Source organism: Prionailurus bengalensis, chromosome E2 (assembly GCF_016509475.1).
Source record: "Prionailurus bengalensis isolate Pbe53 chromosome E2, Fcat_Pben_1.1_paternal_pri, whole genome shotgun sequence".
In the NCBI taxonomy this organism is placed as follows: domain Eukaryota; kingdom Metazoa; phylum Chordata; class Mammalia; order Carnivora; family Felidae; genus Prionailurus; species Prionailurus bengalensis.
The window spans coordinates 6,545,638-6,562,377 of record NC_057352.1 but is presented as its reverse complement, the minus strand read 5'-3'; the positions used below and the strand labels follow the sequence as shown (position 1 = coordinate 6,562,377).

Below are 16,740 nucleotides of genomic sequence, written 5' to 3'. Positions count from 1 at the left end.
CACTGCCACCATGTGTGAAATGATAATTGCAGTTCTGACAGGAGGGGAGGTCACAGATCACAAAGCCTCATCTCTGGTCTGGCTGCCTCCCTCCCTCACACGTACTGGCTGCTGTGACCTTCACGCTGCGCCCCCATCCTTCAACGTGACGAGTCCAGTGAGTTCTTTCTCTGTCAGACTGAGAGGCAGCCCCTGTAAGGAAGGACGTGTGAGTAAGTGTTCGTGTCTGGAAAGGGATCCTGAGGGTCGGGACAGACCAGGGGAAGAGCTAAAGAGGGAGGTGGAGTAGTTCCTTGGGTGTGAGCTGAGAGTTTTCAGTGTCAGTAGAGATGTGCTTACAATGTCTTATGCTTATAATACAGAGAAGGGTAGAGCAGAAACAGTTTTCTAATCCTTTACAGAGATTGTGTAGATGAATCTGTTTTTAGAATTTTTTTAAAAATACGTTTATTTCTTTACTTTGAGAGAGACAGAGATAGCAGAGTGGGGTAGGGGCAGAGAGAAAGGGAGAGAGAATCCCTCTCAGGCTCTGCACTGTCCGTGGGGATCCCAACATGGGGCTCAAACTCACAAAACCATGACATCATACCAGAGCAGGAACCAAGAGTCAGTTGGGGCAACGTTCACTCTAATTATGGGACCAGACAAGAGGTGCCTGGGGCATGTGAATCTTGGCTCATTCTCTCTGGTTTAATAATATTCTAATATGAATCCCAATCTCAGAACTAATATTCTAATGATTTTTAACTTACGTGACACACACAATTCCATATTCTTAGAACCATTTTACGTGTGTCTTGTATTTTACTGTCTTTTACAATCTTGCCTTAGTGCTAATAGTTTCACTCAATGCACATTTTGTTAAATACCTCAGCATTTAAAACATAATCATCAATAACTGTTTCATCTTATAGTAGGATTTTATAAACCGTTGATTAGAGAACAAGGTACTATGATGTAATATTGTGTGTGGAAGCCATGACTTTTGTTCTTACTGTGACAGGAAATGACGCTTTCTACTACCAAAGTATTGTTAGCAAATACTGCATTTATTAAATCTAATGTGGACACAGGGATGTCTCCTGCAGGATTAGCCTGTAATTCATGCCTTGAACTTTATTATGATATTAAAACTTTATTTACATATGTTATTCACCTAAATAAAATATCCTTAATGAAAAATGTATGCTTTTTACACCAAACATATAAAATAAAATGTAGTGTGAAATAAGATGGAAAAGTATAAATGCAAAATTAAATATGCATCTGGATTATTTGAAGGCACAGCTGACGTGCATTGTTAGTGGAGTACAGAGGTTCAGACACTGTCTTCGCTCCAACGTGCCCGGTTCCAGTCTCCACTCGGCCCCTAACCAACGTGTGAACTTAGATTGCTTACCCTGTGTGCCTAGCTTGTCTTTATCTCTGCCATGGAAATAATGTTCGTGCCTCCATCATGCATTTAGGAAAAGAAAAAAGATTCCATATGTATGGTAGTAGGCAGTGATTCATGCATTTTAAGTGGTATTTGAAGGTTATTTTTTGGGGGCACCTGGGTGGCTCAGTCGGTTAAGCGGCCGACTTCAGCTCAGGTCATGATCTCGCGGTCCGTGAGTTGGAGCCCCGCGTCGGGCTCTGTGCTGACAGCTCAGCCGGGAGCCTGTTTCAGATTCTGTGTCTGCCTCTCTCTGACCCTCCCCTGTTCATGCTCTGTCTCTCCCTGTCTCAAAAATAAATAAAACGTTAAAAGAAAATAAAGGTTATTTTTTCCACTGTGGGAGGCACCTTGACACAGTCAAACTGAAGTAAATATGTTTCCCAGAGATGATGTGTCTCAACTGATATGATACATGCAGTCCAAAAGACATGTTCCAGTGCAGGATACTCGAATTCTGAAGACCAGTATTACTCACTGGGATCTGTCAGAATGGACACCAGGATTTGGCAATGAGAACAGTTTCCTCTTCATTGATGATGGTTGGAATCCTTGGCATTTTCTCACTTCTTTACCATCGTCTCTTCCTCTTCTACAGGGAATCCAGGTTGAGAGCCTGAGATGTGATTCTTAGGCACCTGATTATACTTGCTTCTTGGTCATTTCCTTTTACGGGTGTCCCCAAGACATTGGCAGCCATTAGTTGAAACATTCTTTGATGCATTTCTGAGTGCACATCTGTTTTCTGTCCTGACAACGCTGGCAGAGTGTGTTCATTGGCACCAGCTGCCTCTTCGCCCCGAGACCTCCAGGTAGGTGGAGACTTTTTTCTTGGATGGTTTGTATTTAAAAAGTTAAAAGACATGGGGGCACTTGGGTGGCTCAGTTAGTTGAGCGTTTCACTCTTGATTTTGGCTCAGGTCATGATCTCACGGTTCCTCGGATCGAGCCCTGTGTCATTTCATTTATTTTTTTAATATTTAAAAAATGAATCAATAAAAAAGTAAACAATAAATCACTGGTATTTCACAAATGACCACGTTGGTGTATGCAGTTCCAAGATGAAGAAACAGAATGTTTCTAGATCCCCGGGTATCCTCTTGTGCTCTCTCTCTCAGTCACTGTCCCCATGGGTATAGTTTTCTTAGCTATATTTGTAGGATTGTGATGTATGGGAATAGGTTCATAACTCTCCAACATTTGAAAGATAAGACCACTTCTGCCCATTTTGTACTTGATATAAATGGAGTCATCCTGCCTGAAATGGGTAATGATGACTTCTTTCTCACTCCATATGACGTTTGAAAATTCATCCGTGTTGTTTCATATCACTGTTGGCATTTTGGCTTTGCCAGATCAGACTCCATCGTGTGAATATGAAAAGATTCATTGACTGCTGGTGCTGTTAATGGGAAGTGGGTATTCCTGAGTTTGGGCTATTATGAGTAATGAGTAATGCTTGCTTATACACTTTGTAACCAGTCTTGGGGATACCTGACAGATTTGTGTTGAGCATATTCGTGGGAGTATATATGTTGGAGCATAGTAGCATATCCACACCGCTAAAATACATACTACCACACATTTCCAGATGTTAGTACCAGTTTCACCTCCTGCCAGCAGAGTTTGAGATTGTTGGTGACCCACATCTCTGCCAAGACTTGTTATCCTCAGTTTAGATTTCTGGGTAGTGTTTGATGGCACCAGTTAGTAGTGTCATATTTGAAATTTTTCTGACTACTACATTGAACATTTTTACACATGTATTGTCTGTTGAGTAAACCCCTTTTTGAAGTTTCAGTTGGAATGGTTTGTCCACTGTTTGTTGTGTAGTCTTCAGGAATTCTTTGTGCTGGTTACAAATGGAGTGTGTGGGGCATTTTGATGAGAACCACCTCTTAATATAAAATCATTTTACAGTATGATTAATATGTTCATTGCTGTTTAAGAAGTATTTTCTTATGGGGTGCCTATGTGGCTCAGTCGGTTAAGTGTCCGATTTCAGCTCAGGTCATGATCTCACAGTCCGTGAGTTTGAGCCCCGCATCGGGCTCTGTGCTGACAGCTCACAGCCTGGAGCCTGCTTCGGATTCAGTGTCTCCCTCTCTTTCTGCCCCTCCCCTGCTCTCTCTCTCAAATAAACATTAAAAACTTTTTTAGAAAAGTAATATTTTCTTATTATAAGGTACTGGAAATTGTTTTTTTTTTTTTTTTGCTGGAAGAATACATTATATCTTTGAAATTCAGATCAGCAAACTAGTCAAAGTTAATTCATTTTAGGAAGTGGTAGTGATTAAGCTTTCCTTTCCCCAGTATGGCTGGCACATTTCAGGTTCTTCTGACAATGTTGCCTTGTGCTTTCTTTCCCTTTGCTCTCACCTGCCCTTGCTTCTCCAGGATAACAGCACTTCATCCTTACTGCTTGACTTTTCAGTTAAATAGACTGCAAATCTCTCCATCTCTTCCCATCACAGGAAGTCATGGCAGTCAAACAGGAGCACTCAATTCATGTTATTCATCATGTGAAAAGGCTTCAGGGAGCCTTTGCCCAGAGAAATGATTGTTGTCATGATAGAAAGGAAAACAGGTTTTTTTTTTAAATGTAATTTATTGTCAAATTGGTTTCCATACAACAGCCAGTGCTCATCCCAACAGGTACCCTCCTCAATGCCCATCACCCACTTTCCCCCCTCCCGCACCCCCTCATCAGCCCTCAGTTTGTTCTCAGTATTTAAGAGTCCTTTATGGTTTGCCTCCTTCCCTCTCTGTAACTTTTTTACCCCCCTTCCCCTCCCTGCTGGTCTTCTGTTAAGTTTCTCAGGATCCACATATGAGTGAAAACATATGGTACCTGTCTTTCTCTGCCTGACTTATTTCACTTAGCATAACACTCTCCAGTTCCATCCACATTGCTGCAAGTGGCCAGATTTCATTCTTTCTCATTGCCAAGTAGTGTGTTATTCATCATGTGAAACGTCTTCAGTGAGCCTTTGCCCAAAGAAATGATTGTTGTCATAATATAAGGGAAAACATGTTGTATGACACATTAGCTTCAGGGCATTTGACAGTAGGAATAATCTTGTCACAGACGACAGTTGGAATTGTGGGCAATTTCGTTCTTCTTTATCACTACGTGTCCGTTTACCACACTGAACGCAGGCTGAGGTTCACCCGTTTGATTCTCATGCACTTGACTCTAGCAAGCTCCTTGGTCATTCTCTCTGAAGGAGTCCCCCAGACATTGGCAGCTTTGGGATTGAAATCTTTTTTTCACTACATTTGCATGCAAACTTTTTTTGTACGTTCAGAGAGTGGGCAGGGGGTTGTCCATTAGCAGCGTCTGCCTCTCGAGTGTCTTCCAGACCATCACGATCAGCCCGATGAACTCCTATTGGAAGGATCTTAAAGTCAAGGCCCCAAAATATGTTGGCTTCTCCATTTTCCTCTGCTGGAATCATTACGCATTTATAAATGTAATCAAGTGCATAGGATAAGAATTCAGCACCACCTGAAGGGAGAGATGACTCTAGGATTTGGAAAATCAGGATAATTGAGGACAGATGTAGAACTAGGAGCTCCCCTTCCAGAGGGAAGAGTTCAGCTGCTTCATTCAAACGAAAAGGCAAAACGGAACACAAAATAATGCATTGGTGCCATGGAAATGGCAAGCTCCTTTAGGATTTAAACCTTAAGAAAGTGTCAGACAGGGGCGCCTAAATGGCTCAGTTGGTTAACCATATGAATTTGGTTCAGGTCGTGATCTCGAGGTTCCTGGGTTCGAGCCCCACATCAGGCTCCGTGCTGACAGCTCAGACCCAGGAGCCTGCTTCAGGTTCTGTGTCTCCCTCTCTCTCTGCCCCTCCACTGCTCATACACTCTCTCTCTCTCTCTCTCTCTCTCTCTCTCTCTCTCTCTCTCTCTCTCTCTCAAATAAACATTGAAAAAAATGTTAAAAAGAAAGGGCCAGGCATATATATCAGTGACTTCACCCCCAAGAAAGCAATGACTGGAATTTCCTTTGCAAAAAGCAGAGTCAGCCTCTTAACAAAGTCCAGATCCACTTAAAGCTAGATCTTTCTTGGTGAACAGTAGAGACACAGAAACTCAGGAGATCCAGACAGTCCTTGGCACAGTCCTAGGGAAGGAATGAGCACACAGGTGACCTGGAAACATCGGAGGAAGTCAGCTCAGCAGTGGCTTCAGGACAAGGGAGAGACCATGGACCAACTCGTTAGCAGAAGCCTCCTTCTTAGCTCAAGGAAGGGACAGTGATGAGTGCTAATCCAGCATCTAAAAAGACTCCCCAGAAATTTCCCCTCTCTCTAGGATCTCTCTCTGTGTCTGTCAACCCAGGGCTTCACTGGGGACCTAGAATTGCACATCCAGTCTGGAAATAGAGATGCAGGAAAGACAGGAAGAAATGAAGCTGTTCTGAGAAAGAAAGAGGGTCCCACAGTACTTGCTTTCTTTTCTCAGAAATTCTCTATTTGATTGTGTTTTGATTAGACTCTGTAGGTCTGCATTTGAACTCTGTTCATAACAGGGCCTATTGTATTTACTGTATTTACTATATTCTTTGGGCTCTGACATTCGTGACCTTCTTGAGGAGGGAAAGAGTGCCTTTTCCATGAGTAACCAATTCATGAAAATAGAGAAGGGCTTTACATGGGCCATCTTTTCATGTAAACTAGTCAGTAGAGAGTCCACTTCCCCAACGGTCTTGTTAACAAGCTCTAGCGCACCAAACCTGGAATTTCCACAGCCCTAAATCGGTCCGCCACCAAGTACCAGATAATTAGGGACAGCCCCTATGCCCCAGGGCAAAGTAGCCAGTACTGAGCTGTACAACATGTCCTGCTGTCCCTTTCCCCCAAAAAACCATAATAAGGGCTCTGGCTAGGCTTTCCCCTCTCCCCTGCTTCTGACTCTTGACCAGAACATGATGCTTTTCCCATGTGCCTGTGTGGGATGCTGTCATCCCCCTCTCAGGAAATGTATGCAGTAAAAAGTCTTCTTTCAGTTGACATAAGCCTCTCTGTGTCGCCAGTTAGTGTCCTCTGTAAATAAAAACCCAGGCACTAAGCACTCTCTACGAGATAGATAATAGGCACCTGGATTAAATGTGGTAAAAGTACAAGAACAGGACTGTATAGGAAGGCGACAGGAATACCCATTTGGGTGGAGTCCAGGAACATTAGGATCTGAGTGCATCGGGAATTAGGGGATGAGGTCAGAAGTTGCATGAACATAACATAAAGGCTCACACGTCTGCAGTGTTTACGTTGACAAGTGTTTTCACAGCCAGAATCTGTGGTGAGATCGCAAGACCCCTGTGAGGAATGCAGACAATGAGCCATCTCACAGGAGGACTCTGCCAATGAAGTACTTTGACATTTATTCCAGGTAACAAAACGGAACATTTGGGGTGGCTTAAACAGCAGGTATTTTTTCCACAGGTGTGGAGGCATGAAGTCCAAGATCAAGGTGTCAGTCTGCAGGTGTAGTTTTTTGTGACATGTCCTCGGCTTCCAGATGGTCACCTTCCCACTCTGTCCTCCCATACTGTGCCCTCTGTGCAGGTAGAGATCTGAACTCTGTGTGTGTCTCCACATTTCCTCCTATAATGACACAACTCAGAGTGGATCAGGGCTCGTCCTACTGGCCTTAGTTTAACTCCCATCACTTCCTTCAAGGATCTTCCTTCTGAGCTCCTGGGATTTAGGACTTCAGCCTATCAATTCGAGGAGATACAGGTCAGTCTATAACACTCAGCCCTCTGGACTGCCCAAATTCATGTCCTCACTGGCACAATGCACTCACCCCTCCACCCCATTCCAGTAGCCCCAGAATATTAACTCATTTGGTAAACAAGTCCAAGTCCCAAACTCCTCTAAGCATCATCTAACTCAAGTGTGATTAAGGCATGAGATATGAGGGGCACCTGAGTGGCTCAGGGAGTTAAGCATCTGACTCTTGGTTTCGGCTCAGGTCATAATCTCACGGTCTGTGTGTTTGAGCCCCTCATCGGGCTCAACACTGGCAGTGTGGAGCCTGCTTGGGATTCTCTCTGTCTCATTCTCTCTCTCAAAATAGATAAATAAACTTCAAAAAAAAAAAAAAGACTTGAGATATGATTTATCCTGTGAAAAACCTACTTCTCCAGCGATAAGCCTGTGAATGCAGACACATTGTCTGCTTCCAGAAATCAATGGTGGGATGGGGAGAGCGTAGACATTCCCATTCCAAAAAGAGAAACTGGAAAGAAGAAATGTCACCTGTCCCCAGTAAGTAAAAAATCTAGGAGGGAAAATTCCCTTAGATTTCAAAGCCCAAGGGTGATGTTCTTTGTTTGGAAGTGTCCTGTGGGCCTAGCAGGATGGTGTCCCTGCCATGCAGCCCCCCTAGAATGCCATTGTCCAGGGGGAGTCCTGTAAGATGAATGATCCTTAATACTCCACCCCTCCCCTCCCCCCGTATCTCCTGCTGTGTAAGGTGTTCCCTTCCCAGGCGTCCAGGTGTCCCTCCTCCTCTACCTCGGAATGTTCCATGTCATTACCTGTACTTCCGCTTTCTTGTGGCCATCCCATAGTTTACTCAGATGTTTTTCCTGGAAGAACCAGGCACAAGAGGGCCGGTATCCTATACAAATTGGACCAGAAATGCATTTGACTCACAAGTGCAGAGGGTGAGATCCATGTTTGTCACCGTTGGAGAGACAGGTGACAGATGAGCAAGGGCAGGAAGTTAGAATGATCCATGAGGAATGGGTTGGAGTTGGAGACGCCAGAATGAAGTCATTTGACTCTGTATGGACACCAATCGCCCCCCACACACGTTTCTACCTATGTGCACACGAGCGGTTCAGCACACACACGTACGTTTTCTTGGTGTTTGGCTGAGAGGGTGTGAACACAGTGACACCCAGGAGCAGTGAGCATACCTAGTGTCCATGCCTTGGTCCATGACACGGTTCCCCCACGGCAGCAGCCAGGGGCTGCCTGGAGAGACGGTGCAGCCTGGACTAGGACGGGACGTGTATGAAATCAGCCTGCAGAGCTGCGGTGCCGTAAGTCAGGACATGCTAAACAACTCGGTTTCTAAAAATGGGCTATGTCAGAGGGACACGGGAGTCACCCGAAAGAGCTCCTCATGGTCAAGCTGGAACACCTTGATTTTATTTTATTTAAAAAAAAAATTTTAGCATTTATTTATTTTTTAGTGACCAAGAGACCGAGCATGAGCAGGGGAGGGGCAGAGAGAGAGGGAGACACAGAATCTGAAGCAGCCTCCAGCTCTGAGTTGTCAGCACAGAACCTGATGCGGGCCTCGAACCCACAAACCGCGAGATCATGACCTGAGCCGAAGTCGGACACTTAACCAACTGAGCCACCCAGGCGCCCTAGAACACCTTGAATTTAAACAAGAGCAGAAGAGGCGGTATTGGTTGTAACTCAGTATCAAACAGATGTGCAGGAATCGAAACTGATAAGAGGAAATCACTGAATAAATATTTTTTTAATGTTTATTCATTTTTGAGAGACAGAGACAGAGCAAGAGTGGGTGAGGGGCAGCGAGAAGGAGACAGAATCCGAAGCAGGCTCCAGGCTCCGAGTTGTCAGCACAGAGCCTGACGTGGGGTCGAACCCACAACCCGAGATCATGACCTCAGCCAAAGTCAGATGGTCAACCGACTGAGCCACCCAGGCGACCCCTTTTTTTAAAACAAAATTTTTTAACGTTTATTCATTTTTGGGAAATCACTGAATAAATAATAAATTGAGAAAAAGGAACTTTTCAGAAGAATTCCACATAATTTATGTAAGAAACGTTGTCCTCAAGGAGGCAGAGCACAAGATCCCTTTCGTTAATGTCAGCCACACACAGTGACTTCCTTGAGACGGGTACAATATGAAAGGGGACACGTAAGTTTCACGAAGGGTCCTCATACACACAACCTCATCCGGGAGACGTAGGCCGATGTGAACAATGATAAGTCATGTTGCTGGGCTGTAGCCTTGATATGATGTCCTGAGAATGGCACTTTATACCCTGAGCTCTCTTCTCCAAAATATAGAAGCCCAAGATAATCATGAGGAAAGTACCATATTAATCCTGAGGTCCATTCTACAAGATACCTGACTAGTACTCAAGTCTGTCAAGATGATCAACAAGGAGGAGAATCTGGGAAAATGGCCCAGCAAAGAGGAGTCAGAGGAGACACGATTACAGAATAAGATGTGGTGTCTCGGTGGGTTCTTGAAACAGAAAAAGGACATTAGGTAAAGAATATGTAAATCTGAGTAAATCAAGTTGGAGTATCAAGCAAGACATTCAGGATTTCTAAGGGTTACTTCTGAGGAGAGCTCACTTACAAGCTAATCACTACTTTAAAAAAAAAAAATCACACCTTGTAGTTGTGTTGTAGTGGCCCCACATTCGTACACCGTGTGGCTTCCAGGTGGAGGCCTCCTCCCTTTGCCAGAGGCTGCAATGACAAACTCATCACTCACAGTGATGTGTGCTGTCCCCAATACTCCAGGAGTCCAGGAAGGGCTGGGCTTCCTTTCACGTGCTGGGAAGCCAAAGAAACAAGGATTTCTCCATCACTGCTGGATGGAGGGACTGATCCCTGTGACCCTGCCCTGTGGTGCCGGTGACCTTTCACTGGGAGACCGGACTCTGAGTTGGGTGGGTTATGTCAGCCACCCCTACTGGCACAGAGGTGACAGCACGTGAGACAGGGCCTCTGTCTGATTGAGACTGAGGCCTCTAACTTATCAACAGAGAACACATCAGGTATGTGATGAAATTTTATATTTGGTGGTCATGTCTCCTCCGGCTCTTCTTTCTGTGACCATTTATCAGAGTCCTCATTTTTGACAATCATCATAAAGGCAAACCATGAAGTATATGTTACCTGGTATGAATATTGCTGTGCCAAGTTGTTTTGTTTTCAATTCCATAAAATGTATTTTTCAGAGTTGTACCTCAATTCTTATTTTTGACTTTATTCTTACACCCTACTTCGATCCTGTAGGTCTTGACAAAACATGTAAAAACATGTATACATTTGACCCCCTTTCTTTGGAAGTGCACACTTAGTATTTGTTAGGTGTCAACCTAGAAATTTCAGCATGATTCGAAAAACTAATCACAGATAAGAGTGACATGTAAATGTCAATACATTTAAACTCCTTCTTGACCATGTAAAGGCATTATGCATAAATCTCACAATAGCTCATGATTTTATTGGTGATGTGTATTTTAAATTTTTACAGATACAGTAATACAGGACACAGGTCAACAACACGATGCACACCGATCACATTTCTGTACGCAGCACAGACATCAATGCACAGATACCATCAGACCCCCAGAAACCCCCGTCTGCTGCAGGCTGCACCTCTCTTGTCAGAGAGAGAAAATCTCATAAAAATTTTTTAGGACTGTGAGGGGGGTGAGTGAATGGGCAACTGTATGTGGTAGAAGTACATACAGTCTACATGTTTTTCTGAAGACAAGGAGATCTTATATTCCTTCTCCAGGCAAACCAGAGCCTGGGTACCTTGGAGTTGTGGCTCATGAGCAGAAACGGACTGACAGATGGGAAACACTCAGACACAGCTGCAGCGACACTTACGAATATCAAGCTGGGATTATCATAAACACTCAAAACAACTTGAAAAATGGAGGAGAGGGTGTAACAATAGACAAAGGTGCTCACCAGGAGAAGGATGGTTTTGGTGGCTCTGGATTCCGGGGAGGATGCAGAAGAAGCATTGGTTCTTCGAATATGTTGGACCTGCTGCTTGTGCCTGTACAGGATGAAAACCATGGAGCTGCTGGCCCAGAGCATGAGCCCCAGACATAACACATCGGGGAATGATAACAACAGTCCATACAGTGAGTCGCTAGTTTTGTCATGACGAACCGAAGAACAGTATCCAAAATCCTTTCTGTTTGTGATGTTCTTATCACTCAATGTGCTCGTTAAGTACATAGGGAAAATGATATTCACCAGCGTTTGCAGGACCCAACACAGGAAAATAGAGGGGGAAAGGTATTTGGGCGCTTTAACTTTAAGCTCTGCCCACCTGGAGTTCCCAGGGCTGATGGTGACGGCCTGGTAGACGCTCAAGATGCAGATGCTACCAATGGACACTCCCCTCCCCACTCTGTGAAGAAGGGAAAGAAGTTTGCATCCAATGTCACTGAGGAAATGTTTCCGCCCAAATGCTGCCATGGTCTGGGGGACTCCTTTGCAGAGTAGGGCTAAGAAGTTGGCTACAATCAGGTGCTTATGAATGAAATCTGTGGACTTCCACCTGTACTCAGTGAAGGAAAGGATGATATAATGACAAAGAAGTGAGAAATTGCCCAGGATTCCAACGGTAGTCTGTGTTAAGAAGATCAGGCCGATGGCCAGATCCCATTTGGCCATTCTTTCTGGTCCCAGTCACTGACAGTTGCCTTCGGGGCTAGAATTTCCTGCATGGGAATATGAGGTGTGGGCCACATATATCACGTCAGCTGAAATCCACTATGTTCTGCTTTCCAATCCTTGCCACTTGGAAACACCTACTTACAGTTTTCTTTTCATAGTTGCTTTCCGAGGGCTGAATGTAGAACTTTTCAAGAGCCCTTATAATGTAAAATCACTCCCGTGAAGGTCACTCCTGTGAAGGCACTCACGTGAGAACTTCTTCATGGTCCACACATCTATGAGGTCGGCATTACTGTGGCTGTAATTAAAAGATGAACAGAACAGACACACAGGATAAGGATCTGTTCAAATCTGCTCCTTCAGGTTGCGTGGGGACTGGGAACCGGTTGGGCTGGAAACCGTGATAGTGCACTGAGCCCCCACGGTCTGCTAGACGGCTAGTTAGCTGTGTCCATCCAGGAATCAGATCCATGGTTACTTCTGATTTGACACCTTGTGGTTAACTTCAGAGTAGGGGGTATTGTATAATTTTCATCACAACAAGTTTCCATTAATTTGTAAAGCTTTATTCCACAGGATAATATCAATTATGGGTAAGCCTTAAATACCTTAGTGAACGTGCATGCGCTCTGGCAATAGCATACTGCAGGAACCTGCAGTTATATGTAGTAGATGCAAGAAGGCAACAGAAAGACTCATGTGCTTTTATGTGAGGAACACAAGTGTAATGGCATTACACTGGAATTGCTGAATTATCACAACAATCCCATAAACTTTGGCACATGAAACACGGATGCATGATAAAATGGTGTAAGGCAGACTCTAAGTTATCCTTAATTTCGAGTGATACATTATATACTTATTAGTGAGTACTTACGTGAATTAAGGAAAACTATTAGCAATGAACTAAGATTTGTGAAATATTAAACGCATCACTGTAAAATGACCTCTGTAAGGCATGTATCTTACACACTTTAGGATTCAAAATACTCGGTTTTTGTATTGATGGTAGAGTAATTTTTAAACACCTGGAAAGAACATGCTATGAACCTGAAAGCTGCTGTCTGAAAATCACCGTTTTTATGTCAACAGTCCCTTACCTGTTCATTTCCTAACTTTCAGAATGAGTATAGTTTCACTGTAATCAACAGATGATGATGTCTTCCATGGAGACTCAGTTACTGTCCCCATGATTGTGTGCTACATCCAAGGTTACAGGAACACTTTCAATTCAAGACATTACCATTTGGATACACGTTCTGCACAGGATCAGAAGATTCCTGTAAATTCTTCATACATTTCACTACAACCATGAAGCTGTGAGAGTTGCACATCTAGTAACCCTGAAAATTTAGCCTATAATTCCTATAGTGTTAGAACAGGAGATTGATTTTACAATTCATTTCTTAAGGACTTAAAAATCAGTGTATATTCTTACTTGCACTGAACACCAGCAATCACATTGAGCGAAGTTTAACTTCACTGAATTAAGAGCCATCAGGGACAGGTGAAGGTCTAGGACCCCACATCCTCTTAACTAGCTTAGCTCCAACCTCAGAAATATTGCACATTCCTGCATGGCTTTCACAGTGAATTAGGTAATCCACAGAATAGCACCCTTTTCTGATAGGATCACTCACCCAGACTCTTGATACAGACACTGCCTCTTAGACTGAAATGGATCCTCACCAACTCCTTCCTGCTGCCTGAGGGGCTCCATGGGAAGGGCACAGCAGCCAGTGGGAGGAGCCAGCCAGACCCTGAGATATAGGTTTGTGATTCTGTGAGGTCACCTGTCTCACCACTGCAATTATTTCATTTACAGCTGCACTGGGAATACAGGTTTGGGAGCTGAAGATGTTCCTGAAACTTTTCTCTCGTGTTAATTATGATGAACAATTACGACTTTCTGGTTAGAACCTTGTAGGAGACTATTTGTGGGAGGCTTGTTTTTTTCCCCCTCGATCCCTGTAGGTAGACGTGTCTCCTGTTAAGCACAGCAGGAAATAGTGTGTTCTGACACGTGAGGGATTAGTGGGGAAGGATGTGTATCTCCCTGGGTTCTTCACGTCCCAGAGAGGTTCCTCTACCCAGACACTAGTACTTTCCTAATCCTCAGGCCACTGAAAGGAACCATCAGGTAAGGTTATTAGTAGAGAAACAGAATGAGACAAAATACTTGGGAAGAATATGCAGAGATACAAGCAAAAGGAAGAACATGATGTAAATAACTCACCATAGGATTCATTTCACACAAAGTTAATATGACATGTTTGAATGATTCAGTGCCACTTAATTTGAAGATTGTGTAGGAAAATTGGTTTTACCATTATTGACCCCATTGATAAGAATTAAAGACTGGACAATACCCAGAGAGGAAAGAGAGAAGTTTCTAAGAGTCTCTTCTCACAGACTAAAGCAGTAGGATCAGATGGCTTAACCAGAAGTCTCTCCCAACCTATAAATGTTGGATGAGCCCATCCTCAGTTACTTAATTCAAGAGGATCAGAGAGCTCCAACAGTTCTGTACGCTTCCCTCCCCCCCCCCCCCCTTGAATTGTCAGTAATGAGCACTTACTGCTTTGGTAAGAAGAAACACAAAGTAGGAGTTGAAACAGATCCTGTGGTTTTCCCTGCAGACAATTCCACTGTTGAAGTTCATTGTGCAATTACTAGCCATTTTCAAGTCAGAGCCGTAATGATGGGCAACTCAGACTGCACACAAACGTTAATGGTTTACACACTTACATACATCCGCAAACACACGTGTGTATACACCCAACCTCACATATACTCACATACTATTAGACCCATACGTGGTCATCGTGTACTCACAACTGTAATTGAAATTCACAAGTATTCAGGCACATCCTAAACACTTAGAAACTCACCCCCATTGACATATGTATTCACCACACCTTCACACTAACTCACAGTTCACAATCAGTTTAAGAAAATCAACATAGGCTTTCACCGTGTGTGTGTGTGTCTTGATGAAATGTTCAAATGCAGAAAAAGAGGAGTACCTCCAGATTTCTGGGCTGTCTGGAGGCCTTTATTATCATTTGTAATGCTTTCAAGCCCTAAACTACCCATACGGAGAATATATACAATATACAGTCTTAAAAATTGCTTTGAGCATCACCACTCTAAGTCGGATGTGTGGTGAGGATGTTGGGGTGTGGGGGGGAGTGGCAGTGCATGGGTGTGTGACAGAGCAGGTGAGAGAGAGGGCATAGGAAAGAAGAACATAGAGACAACATGGTGCAGAGGTCCTGGGGGGAGGGAAGAAAATAGCGCAGGAGAAGAAACAAGGTAGAGGGATAAAAGACAAACGTGTGCTCAATGCCACAGGGGAGTTGCCACGTTTGCTGGTACGTGGAGACATAGTGTGCTGGGAAGTGATCGGTAAGAGGCATACTGGGATCTTGGGAAAAAGAGGTGCAGAGTTTCATGGGGTGGAAGGGGATAATCGAAACGGACACTTCGTAGGGAAGATGTTAATGGTCGGTGTGGGCACGAGACACACAAGACAGTGTCTTGGAGTGGTGAAAATAATGGTGGGAGGATGAAGGGAAAAAGTGTGGGGCGGGTGTGCTTTGGAGGAGGGCAGCGTGGCCCAAGGCAATAGAGAATGTCTGAAGAGGAGAGGAACCCTGGAGGAGACCTTGAACAAGGCAAAAGAGGCAGAGGGCATTCAGGGGGCCAGTGAGGGTAGTGGGCAGTGAGGGAATCCAGGAGAAAGGGTCAGAGGAGATCGGGATGGAGTAATGCATGTGGGTGTGGATTGGATTCCTGCAGGAGTGGAGGCTGGGGCACCGCAAGGTGTGGGTGTAGAGGACCCAGGAAATGGGTGAGATACTGGTATTGGGAGTGGAATTTCGGCAAGACAAAGAAAGGGCGGGACCTCACCGGTCCTGGGGCTGATAGAAGGCAAGGAGGGTGGCACTGGAGTCCCTGGAATAGCGGTCACCTAGAGACAGATGTCAAAAAGGTGACGGGAAGGAGGTTGGAGTGGGATGCACAAGTCTCCTAGGGCTGAGTCCAGGTGAGGGATGTGTGGAGGTTTAGCAGGTGACTGGGGCTCCCAGGGTGGGGGCATGAGGACCCTGGTGGGAGAGGAGCATACGGTGGGGAAGAGGAGCCAGGGAACTGGGAGGGTGCGAGTGGCACAAGGCAGGTTGGAGGTCACTGCTTGACACCCATTCGTTAGTTCTCGATTTACGGGCAAATATCAAGTGTCATGGATAGTTAGTTCCTAATTTCAGCTCAGGAGGCAGAACTCTTGCTCAATTAAAACGTGCCCCCACATCATGAACTAGAGCATACAGTACAGGAGGGAAGGTGCAGTGTTGGGTGGCAAATCTCAGCCATTCCTTGGGAAATCAGGTGCAGGATGTGACTGGTCGGTCAGGCTGGAGAGGCTTTTACTGGTATCCAGAGTTGCAAGTGTGGGAAAGAGCTGTCTCATCCCAAACTCTGCATCTCTGTTGAAGAACTGTTATGGGTCAAGGACATTTTATGCCCCAACATTGATCTGATGAAGATTCTTTTATGTATTGTGATATTTCTAAGACCTAACCCTTTGTTTTAACAATATGAGCTTTAAGAACACTTAACCTTTTTTAGGATACCTGAAAATTGGAGAGAAATTCAGCCATGTTTTTTCATTCTAAGAAACCATATGAAAAGGGAACCAGAGGTGAGAGAGTTGTGAATGTAATGATAATTCTAATTTTTTTTTTTACAAAATTTCCACTGATTTCATAATAATTACAGGCAGATGTCCATATGGAGGGTGACTCTTGGCTTTGTTATGATACCAAGTAAGATGGATTTGGAGGATTAAGGTTACTAATGA

General features: G+C 44.3%; 1 protein-coding gene across 1 annotated transcript; it reads right to left on the bottom strand.

The window, feature by feature from the left end:
• Nucleotides 1–9,639: 9,639 nt before the first annotated feature.
• LOC122494801 (vomeronasal type-1 receptor 4-like) lies at nucleotides 9,640–12,261 on the bottom strand. Its single transcript, XM_043600251.1, has one exon. It carries the CDS (start codon nucleotides 11,874–11,876, stop codon nucleotides 10,935–10,937), a length of 942 nt encoding a protein of 313 aa, XP_043456186.1. The 5' UTR covers nucleotides 11,877–12,261; the 3' UTR covers nucleotides 9,640–10,934.
• Nucleotides 12,262–16,740: the final 4,479 nt, after the last annotated feature.

What these genes read in the sequence shown, in the direction of transcription:
- LOC122494801 (XM_043600251.1), bottom strand. Translation starts at nt 11,876, where the DNA reads ATGGCCAAATGGGATCTGGCCATCGGCCTGATCTTCTTAACACAGACT.